The following is an 11,249-nucleotide window of genomic DNA, read 5'->3' on the forward strand; positions in this document are numbered from 1 at the left end:
TGATAATAAAGATATAGATGTGACAAGCAACATCCCGACTATAATCCACCCATAAGAAAAGCTTCAGTTAGGATGAAAAAGCATGATAGAACATGGATACTAAACTGACCTCAACAACTTTGTGCTATTGATATTGAAAGCCTTGAAATAACTGTACAAAGTCAAGACGGATATCATAACGGTCAAGAACTGGCAAGCTTAACTTCCAAGAATCCACTGAGCAATACACTGCATCTGAAGTTCCACGAAACACAAAGTAACATACACCATACAAGTAAGAAATTTCAAACATATTTCAACTATAAGAAACCCACTATAAACACTTTACATTAGATCATCTGAATCAAATGAGGATAATAAGGTATAAAATTTTCCTGTACATAAGAAGCCTAGTTACGCAGCAGCCTAGGCTGAGACTCATGTCCAGATTCTGAATTAGGACCAACCAAACAAATTCCAAGGCAAGGTTGGAACGAACATTTAAAATATTTAATGAAGTTCTGAAATAGCCAAGGCCAAACTTGGCAGTTGGAAAATGCGGCAAACCTGAACAAGCCTCTAGATTTACCAGCACTCTGCATTGCGTGCAAAGGAAACAATACAGAGCATGCAGTGGACGTATGGTCCTTTCAGCCCCTTGTTAATGTAAAAAGCCCCGAGCCATGAAGCCAAAGCTAACTCAGGCCCTCAGATTTTCCGACTATACCGAGCAGAATTATGCAATCATTATGCTCAAGATTGAACACTTTTCACATCAACAAGGAACATGAACATGGGCCATGCATATAACTGCAGCCACCACTGCACTCAAGGTTGGATGTGACATCTATCCAGACTTCAGCATCAAGTGAAACCACTAAAATAGAGTGCAACCATCACTGCACCAAGGTTAGACCCTCAACATGGTGTAACCATGAAGCAAATACATGTTAAAAACCAAAAAGGGTGTCAGCCATTATATTGCATGCGCTGGTGTTGGGTTTGCTGCTGCCGAGGCTGCTGGTTAAATGGCTGAGTATATTGTGTGAATGGCTGGGAGTATATATGGTTCATCATTCCCTACAAGAAAGAGCAAATCATTCATTTATAAGTGTTCCATCTATTTCGCCGCTTAGCAAATTACTTCAAATTCTACCATACCTGCGATGGAAGATGGCCAAAACGAGCTTGGCTAGCCGGATCATCTTGCATCCGATCATTATATCCAATTTGCGTAAATAATCCTTGTGATCCATGAGACATATAGTCCTGTAAACTTAAATATTAAGCATGTGACTGAAGCAAAGCATCACTCTCATAGTAATTGGCAGCTAAAATCAACTGCTAACCTGGGATGCAAAATCATTGCCTGGGGTTGCATGTGAATATCCACTTTGCGAATTCGAGTTCAGAAAATCACCAGCAAATGAGTTTTGAGTTGCTTGGGTCACATAGTCAACTCCATACCCAGTTTGTGCAGCCTATCAACAACAATAAAAATACAAAGACATTGGAGAAACTAAGAAGCAGCACAATGCATAAATGTCCACCAAAAATACCTGTGTTGAAAATTCTGCAGCGGTATATGCCACATGAGAACCCTGGCTCTTGAAGTCATCACCTAGAAAATCCTGTTACATGACAAAAACGCTTCGAGATTGATTGCATGACAAAAGACCAACAAGCGCCATGTACACACTCACAAAAAAGCACTATATAAATAAAAATGAGAATTGCTTTATGAAAGTTGAACAGAAACTGCACCTGTGACATCCCACCTAACGAAAACCCGTCTCGAAGATTTTGGCTCAAACCTTGAGAGGGCATCTGTATCAACAGTAAAGGAGGCAGCTAGTTCACGCACCCAGAAAATTGAAAGTAACAATGAAGTATTTTAAATGACAACATGTCAGCCATACCTGTGTCATCAATCCAGTTTGAGATAGAGGCCCACCAACTGACGCCTGGCTACTGGGATTGTCGATACCCCCAAAGTTGAATCCAGAACCAAGGCTTCCCAGCTGCTGTCCCAATTGATGATGAGGAAGATGCCCTCCTATTGGACCACCAGTACTGCCACGCCCCATTCCAAAACCTCTATTCCCTGCTTGTGGGCCTTGAGGTGCCCCACCAATCGGTCCATGAACAGCACCTCGTGAGGGGATTGCATATGGTTGGGTAAGAGGAGCAGCGAATGCAGGAAGAGGAATCCGGGGCATTGGATAAGGAGAACCTGTGGGCTTGTGGTTACCATTTGGGAGCGGCCCCCCATATGACATGTATGAACTTCCTGTCACATATACAAAAGTTCCTCTTCATTGTAAATAAAAGTCAATGCATATGCATGCCTCAATAAGTGATATGAAATAACCAACATAAATCACCTCGTCCATCAACTTTACCACGGCCGTTTCCTCGCCTATCAACAAGCCCAGGAGAACCACTAGCAGTTGGTACAGGTACAAAACCATCTCCAGGAACCAAAGATCCACCCGGATAGACTCTTCTGTCATTATATACCTGCAAAGGAAAAACGAATTATTTAACAAGGCTTTCATCTGTATATGATAATAAAATCATGAGAAAAATATATATATACCTTCTTTGGTTTCTGGAACTGAACCATACTTTGCTTCAAATTATTGAGTGGACCTTCAACAAGGCATTCATGCTCCTTCATTGACCAAGAAAGCATGGTTAATAAATAAAAGATACAGAAATCTTACGAGCGTTTGGCAATTTGGACCATCAATAGTGCATGAACAGAAGCAACAGATACCTTATAATGAGTCAACAAGCTGTTCCACAATGGCTGTTTACTTAGGACCTTCGGATTTCCCAGGATAACTATACCATATCTTGCTCTTGTTAATGCAACATTCAAACGACGAGGGTCGTTAAGGAAACCAATTCCCTATATGCAGCACTGAATTGATTCAAAGATATGATCAAATATGTAAAATAAAGAGATTTACAATACAAAATTCACTTGCCTGGTGTTCATTACTCCTCACACAAGAAAGAATTATGAAATCCTTCTCTCTACCTTGGAAGGAATCAACGCTAGCAACCTAACGAAAGCAGACAGTTTTTTCATACAAGTTAATCAGCAATAACACCATTTCTCATTGAGTATGTATAAGATTCCATACCTCGATATCCTTATATAATTGCTGCCGCAATGAACCATTCCTTGCCATATGGTTTACAATATATGCCCGCTGACCCTCATAAGGAGTAATTACACCAATCTGAACAAGGAGGTAAAGGTTATTAGATGAATGGAAGTTGAGAACATCACTGCAATAAAATTTACAGTTAGTTTTCTTTACCTGACTTGACACAACTCCACTTTTCAGGAAAGTTGTCACAATCTTCTCTACATTTGCAGCTTCTGTTCTGTTAAGATATGAAGTGCCACTTGCACTGATTTCTTCTTGTCCCATCTGCTCACCAAAAGTAAGACATTTAATTCAAAGTTCATGTCTGAAAACTCCAAATTTTTTATTTACCATATCTATATGATTCAATTAATGCCCGAAACGATTAATTTGAAGTTTATGCAAGCAAACCTGAACATAAAAGAACATTGGACGATTTGGCACAGGCCAAGGAAAGTCAATTCCTACAGATAACCGTTCGTTCATAGTAATGCCATTCTGTAGAGTACCCTCATAGAAATTATTTGAAGGAAACTCTGAAAGAGCTGGATGCATACGATATTGCACCTGCAAGCAAAGACAAAATAAGATTCGAAACCTCTGCAATGACCATCATAAAGTATATAATGATATGGATTCATGGAAAAGGTTGTACCACTAGACGTATTGGCTTCACTCCAAGCAAAACAAGGCGTTCAAACAATGACTGTGCAAGGCCTGCCCGTGCTGCTTTTTTACACATTATCACGGGGCCAAGTTGACAGTGATCACCTACCAAGACCAACTTTACAGGAAAAAACACCACCCTGTAAATTCAACACCTGGTAGATACTTACAGAACTCATATATATTATAAGAAACACATCTTACCTGCTTTGCACCCAGTACTAGTGGTATTAGACATTCTGGTTCTGTTGCTTGAGTACTCTCATCAATTAACACCTATATGAAAGTCAACTAAACCTAAAGATCTGATGACAAGCATAATTTTTCAGTTTTACACTAACACATCCCACTCACAGACCTGTCGAAACCTAAAATTGAGAAGCCTTGGATCTCCAGCACCGACACATGTACAACAGATAACGTCTGCACTTTGTGCGATCTCTCGCTCAGTTGCCCTTTTTAGTGCCTTGTATTTCTTCTCATCAGCACTGGACAGCTCACCTAAAATTTCGAACGCAATCAAGTAACCTGTTGCAAATTTATAGTGAATGCAGTGGTAGATGGATAGTTATCAAACCTTGTTCATCTTTCAAGAGTTGTAATTTGTGAAGCTCGCTTTTCTCAGAAGTATCCAAATGCCTCACCTGTTCATGGGGGAAATGCAACTTTAATTTAGACTTCTACCTAGCCCACTTGGTTTCCTTTAATTATGTCATTCTTTCAAGAAAACTCATTTGACAGAAGATAATGACCTGATAATGTAAAGTCAGATGTTCCACAGGAGAACTAACTGCCTCTCGAGACTTTGCACATAATCTGACTACCTGGGATACCGAAAGTTTTAATGGAAAAACAACACGGGAAGTGAAACGCCCATTAATTTTTAAAGAAAATACCTTCAATCCAGTAGCACTTATCTTCTCTGAAAGTTGGTCCACTGCAACATTACTTGGGGCACATACTAGGACCTAAATGATGCAAGTACTTAGTACACAAACCATCAACATAACAAAACAAAATAAAATATAAAACCAAAAATGAAAATAAATGCAATTACTTGTCCTTGGCCTTGCTTAGCAAGGTGATACACAATAGCTGCAGATGTAACAGTTTTCCCAGTCCCAGGTGGACCTTGTATTAAGCTGACTGGTTTTTGTAGCACACTCTTGACAGCATAAACCTACAAACAGCGGCTATGTTAAGAAATTCAAGTTACCACACGGTGTCCACCACAGTGCATGATTTTATTTCAGACCAACGTAAACTTCTCTTCACAAGACCAAAATATCGAAGTTTATATTAACTACTGCTGATAAAAAATTGTAAGGAGATTGCCAATTTGTGAGTTGCCGAGTATTGATCTGCCTAAATAACGACTTCTTGGAGACCCCCCACTTATTACCATTTGAAACTCTTAGCTCCTTTGACCATTCCATTAGAAAATCATAAATACATGTACCAAAACATTAAATTTCAAACTTCCCAAGCAATATGCATTGAATCTATGTCTATGTGAAGGAAGTCACTGATTGATTCGCTTAACACACATACATTTACATCATAAAAAACCAAGAGTTCAAAATTGAAAACATAAACCCTATATGACAAACAGATGGACCAATATTTAAGGAAAGCTAAAAGTTGAAAAAACAGAAACTGGATGTGGATAAAACAAGAAAAGACTAATGACTTTGGACATATCTGATATGTAAGTGGCAAATGCGAAAAGAAATGTATTTGATTGATAGCAACCTGTGACGCATTCAATTCTGGAAGCCCTGGTGCACCAAACCGGCGAGGTAAAGTATTGCGAATCAATTGTGCTTCAACATCGTGCCCTAATAATCGGTGATAAATGTACCTGCAGAAGTACATCACATATTACATCATGTTTAATTGCACCTTAGCACAGGACATTGATTGCAACATTAATCATAAAACTTACCCGCTAACACTGGTATCATCTACAGCAAGGGTTTTCATAGCTGTCTGCATTCTATCAAAACTTGTGCTCTTCCAAACAAAGTCAACGCTGAAATTGTGACTCACATCAATTGGAACACCCTAGCAAACAACAATTCTCAATACAGAGCCTAAATTCTTTGGGGATTGCATATGATTTAGGAAAGCCAAGTTACCTGGCTTGCTCTCAACTCAAGGGCAACTTCCTCCTGTGCAGTTAGTTTGATCTGCATAATTACAAGTTACTTAATAAGATGGCCAATCAAACTCATTAATCAAGTCAGAAATTTGAGAATGATGCTTTGAAGATTAGTTTTCGATACTATTTGCATCAGCTATTTTCAGGTTCCAAGATCAGTGTTTTATAGAAACTACAAAGCTATTTTCTGCATATTAAGATGCCCAGAGCAGCAAGCATATCACTAACCTAAACTTAAACATGTTAAAATAAATCAATTTCACAATTATCTACAGTTACACAGGAATCTTACCACATGGCCAACAGACTGCCATGGTGCATGTGTGCTGTCTCCCGGATATCGTAAACGTAATTCATCACCAGGAACAAGTCTCAATTCATTGTCTTCCTGGTAAAAAAAGACATTAGCATAAAAAGTTAAAATAATAAAGAGCTTTGGAATAAACAGAGCACATGTATTGCCCATTAGCAAAACAGAACATTGTACATAGTAACACGGACCTAAAACCTCTCGATTTGGCCTTAATATTAATGCACATAAGTGCTGAGAAAAACTTAATTGAATTTCTTCCAATCTAGGATGTTGCGAATCTTTCATAGCTCTTAATAAGGCAGAAAATTTCAAATTCACAAAATTCAGTCCAATGACTTGACTGCCCCCGTACCTTTGGAAAAACAAAATAGGCCACGCGCTTCTTGTTGAGGCCAACATCCCAGCGCACAACTATATTGTCTTTGCTTTGTGATTCTTTCATCATCTGACAGTACATGGTTCGCAATTAGCTTCTCAAACATAGTGAAATAAAAACACATTACACCAATTCTATACATAATACTACCTTATCATAATCTGCCTCCAGCTTTACCAAAGGCCCAAACACATTTTGATACTGCAATATAATAGAATAACAACTGCCCATCAGATTAAATTTCTCATTTCATAGTTCAAGCCTCCCTATGTCTTCCAGTGTATAAATTTAAAAACTAGAAAGACATAACCCTATCCTGTGTATAAATTTAAAAACAAACATCAGTTCTTGCCTGGTAAGCTTCTTCATACTTCAGCGCTACAGGTTGCGGCTCATCATCTACTCCTGGCTTCTCCAAATCTTCAAGGGTTGCATCAGGATTTGTTTTCCAAAGTTCCTCAACCTTGTTTATTTGTTGTGCGCTTATTTGTCTGGCTCGGAGCTGTTCCTGCTCAGTAGGCACCTGTAGTGTACCATATGAAGTAGAGTGTTTTCATGTTAACATTACGTAGACTCTAAATCCAATACATGAAGTTCACAGGTGTATATATCAACTTCTTTGTTTACAAGAGAATGTTGTACATTTAGACTTTTTAAAATCGACACTAACCTTCACAAGCCACTGTAAAAAGCAACGATCATCAATCAATGGTTGCCATTGACTGAGATCCCAGTTCATATCCTTCAATGCCCCAACATTCAGACAGGGCTCACGACATAATAGCACGACAACACTCTCTGATTTCGCAGATATAAAACCAAGGAGAAATACATTCCTGCACCCACAATTATAGCACTCCAGTGTAGTTTCTCCAAGTGGACTATCTTTGTGCAGACACACTTCTTTGTGCTTCGCTCGAACCTGCAAACATATCGATAAACTCAATTTAAGATTACCCACAAAGTGTTCTATGAATTTTAGAAGCATTATCTCCTTGCTTTCCAAGAGAACGTCTCAATGTAGAAGAATAAATGAAACACCAGAAAACCTACAGGTGCATTAGCTTTAGACAATATTTAGGAAAACAACTGAGAAGACTCTTTACCATCTTGCTCATTAAGAAACAATTAATCCCAGTAGTGGAAGACAACAGCTCTCAAAATAAGGATGTGTCACAGACATCAGGCATGAGGACATTCAATATCAAATACTCGTATCCCATTTAATTTTACCATGGAACACAAAAGGCAATATTAAGTGATAGATTTCTAGGGCTACAACTAGTACATTTGTTACCAAAATTCTAGAAACAATTATTCAATGTAAGGTTATGAAAGCCCTGTTTTACCTGCTGACCCATAAGAAAGTTATATTTCTAAGCTCCATTGACACTGCCCAGGCTTTCTGGCAGCCAGCTAATGTAATGGCGTATTGAATCAATATGAGGAATCTGTACATCTAAATTGACCAGCCATATATATGCAAGACAATGCCTTGCATGGCTTGTATGTGAATAACTATGGCTTTATAAAAAAAAATGAAGACAAGCATGTACAACTCAGAAAAGAAAAACAATATTTAGATAGACATATAAGAAGACAATTCTGAACACTAAAGTTCATAGGATGTCTTTGAAGCAAAATGATGGGTTTAAATTTAAAAATTGTCTCAGAACTAGTCTATTGAGACGATTCGAAATTCTAGTCCAGAAACCTAATCCTTAAGATGTATAGCAATATATAACAATCCAGAAAATACCCTGACAAATACAGGTTCAGCTAGAGATATACAGTGAAAATAGACTCATATTCTCCATCACTAATACTTTAGAGAAACACAGAATAGACATACAGTGAGTAATCCGAGCTTGTTGGATATATTTATGTTCTCCTTTATTACTACTGAAGAAGACAATTTCACGAAAGCAGAGCTGGCAATGACTGAATTTATTCAATAAAGACAGAAAAAAGTTTCTGGAATAGAGTTATATCCTCCTGTTTTCGATGGCAAGCAACACAAACCAAGCTCAGAATGACAATTTTATCAGCTAAGGACAGGAATAATGACTACTTGATACAGTGGGCCAAAACTAAAACTAAAAACCGATGCTGAAACTATTAAGAATCAGAAGCAGGAAAATACATATCAATACACAAAAGAAAAAATAGCTGGTGATAGAACTCAGCGCAATAACTTATAAGATGATTGGCAAACCAGAGGCTAGGAAAAACACACGTACACCACAAACGTAGAGCTAGATTGAAAACCCTTCGGTTCTAGAGACCAAACCCTTTCAATATTTAAACCTTTAAAGAGGGAAAACAGATGCTATCCATCTTCAAAAAGAGATCAAATGAGGAAAGAACTAATGTATGACTGATTGTATGACAACTAGAACAAAGGAAAAAGACACTGCCTTACACACAAACACACCATAGAATCCTCTGATATATGAGAACAATAAGAAAGAAAGAAATGCATCTTTTAACACTAATGGACAACAGTAAATAACAAGACAACGGATCATAACACTGACTTCCTGTAGAATCATACATAAGATGATTGGTGGTGATATGTGAAACAAACAGATTCTGAGTTAAGACAAAATACATCTATTCACAATAACAAGCTGAGTACAGAAGTAGTATTACCAGATGATTGACGATGTGTGAGCCAGACGTATTTCCTCTAGAGTTGCAGAACCATTTGCGGCAAGCAGGGAAGTTGCATCGAACAATACACGCAGGATTATGGATTCCACAGTATTTGCAAGCATGTTCAGGGAGGTCCCTCTTCGAATACTCATGAGCATCGTCGTCATGAGTATCCTCGAAGGCGAGCTCACTGATGCCGGTGGATATGGCAGAAATATGCTGCTGCTGCTGCTGGCTCATACTCAGGCCGGAATTAGGGTTGAGGTTAGGGTTAGGGTTAGGGCTGAGGCTAGGGTTGGGGTTGAGGTTGAGGTTGGGGTTAGGGCTAGGGTTACGTGCAGAGGATGGATCGATGAGGGAAGGATCCATGGAAAGGGAGGCGAGGTCCGAGGTATGGGAGAGAAGCTCGTGTGCATCAGGGAGGTGGGGGTGGAGGTTCCAAGCTGCAGGAGGGGGAGGGGGCAAAGGGGGAGGATAGTCGAAATCGTCTCCCTGCGTGTTGAATTCCAAGAAGGTGTAAGCATCAGAGGAAGGATCATAGAGGCCTCCTACTCCTCCTCCTCCATTGTTGCTGTTGCTGTTGCTGTTGCTTGTGGTGCTGCTGCTGTTGTTGTTGTTTCTGTTAGAGGTGGGGGAGACGGCTTGTTTCGCCATGGCTGCTCTGTGTATGTATGTATGTTCGGATGTATCTCTGTGTATGTATCTGCGTGGGGAGGAGAAGAAGCAGAAGCAGAAGAAGAGCTCGCTATGTCTGTGTCTGTGCAGAAGAAGATGAAGATGAAGATGAAGAAGAAGAAGAAGAAGAAGAAGAGAAGAGAGAGAAGGACTGTTTTTATTTGTTCCTTGTTTTGCACGGAGACAATATACATACATACATATGTATGTAAAAACAAACTCTCTCTCTCTCTCTCTCTCTCTCTCTCTATGAATGAATGAATGAATGAAAGAAAATGAGAGAGAGAGAGAGAAGGGTTTCACACTTGTCCGCCCAAACTCACACAACAACACCACACACAGGGTAGGATAGGGCAGGCTAGGGCGGTTTCATCACCATCACCTCACCTGCAACAAGGCAGGCTAGGGCGGCTTCATCGGCATCACCTGACCTGCAACAGGTACGGCCAAGGCGGCTTCATCGGCATCACCCGACCTGCAACAACACGGGCACTGTCCACGAAGACGGACAAACCTGAAAAAAGTATCATTGTCAAAAGTCTATATGTATGCTAAATGTGGTACAGCGGAAAAAGTTACGTAAGTGTTTGATTAGCTTCAAGTACAAAATACTATATCACAAACCACATTGCTGGTATGCTAGTAGACATGTATGCTAAATGTGGTACAGCGGAAAAAGTTACGTAAGTGTTTGATTAGCTTCAAGTGCAAAATACTATATCACAAACCACATTGATGGTATGTTATGTACATGGTGGTGATCATTGCTTAGTTGAGAAGGAGTGCGACAAGCATGCTTCCATTCTGATGATGTTCCATTTGTTAATTTATTTTAACATGCAACCATGATATAGGATCTCGTACATGGTGTGGTTCGATGTATGTTTTAAGTCAATGAGTAACGATTATTCCATTAAGCTTAAGGTTGAGCATTGCAACTTGTTAAGAGACAAGCTCAACATCGGCCGGTTTGGCTGAAGAAGCCGAGGTCCGGATCGGTTGGGACCGATCGGTTAGGCCGAGTGCGTAAACCGGGAGGTCGTTAGGAAAGATATTCCGTGAGGAATATATTTGGGAGTTAGTGTAGGAGCTCTTAATGAGCATTGAAGTATTGTCAGTACTTCAGTCAGTCCTTCTAGGGCTTGTATAAAAGTGTTCACTAAGCACGTCTTATGTACAAACTGAGCACTATTATTGAATATAGTGTTTTGTGTTTCTCTCTCTGTCTCTCCCGCGTATACTGCGTAAGCCCAAGCTCTCCAT

At 39.5% G+C, this 11,249-nt stretch overlaps 1 protein-coding gene across 1 annotated transcript; it reads right to left on the reverse strand.

Moving 5' to 3' along the window:
• Positions 1 to 300: 300 nt before the first annotated feature.
• LBA1 (RNA helicase) lies at positions 301 to 9,980 on the reverse strand. Its single transcript, XM_087333702.1, has 29 exons — positions 9,309 to 9,980; positions 7,327 to 7,578; positions 7,009 to 7,179; positions 6,807 to 6,857; positions 6,633 to 6,725; positions 6,260 to 6,355; positions 5,945 to 5,995; positions 5,752 to 5,870; positions 5,559 to 5,667; positions 4,864 to 4,986; positions 4,703 to 4,774; positions 4,559 to 4,630; positions 4,384 to 4,450; positions 4,165 to 4,307; positions 4,011 to 4,082; positions 3,796 to 3,924; positions 3,552 to 3,707; positions 3,312 to 3,425; positions 3,132 to 3,230; positions 2,973 to 3,050; positions 2,759 to 2,893; positions 2,579 to 2,653; positions 2,364 to 2,499; positions 1,899 to 2,269; positions 1,744 to 1,806; positions 1,539 to 1,610; positions 1,329 to 1,460; positions 1,141 to 1,248; positions 301 to 1,059 (listed from the first exon to the last, which is right to left on the reverse strand). Exons 1-29 carry the CDS (start codon positions 9,963 to 9,965, stop codon positions 949 to 951), a joined length of 3,927 nt encoding a protein of 1,308 aa, XP_087189828.1. The 5' UTR covers positions 9,966 to 9,980; the 3' UTR covers positions 301 to 948.
• Positions 9,981 to 11,249: the final 1,269 nt, after the last annotated feature.

Source organism: Azolla caroliniana, unplaced genomic scaffold (assembly GCF_043228905.1).
Source record: "Azolla caroliniana isolate FFs.n. ecotype wild unplaced genomic scaffold, voAzoCaro1.0.p SCAF_17, whole genome shotgun sequence".
In the NCBI taxonomy this organism is placed as follows: Eukaryota; Viridiplantae; Streptophyta; class Polypodiopsida; order Salviniales; family Salviniaceae; genus Azolla; species Azolla caroliniana.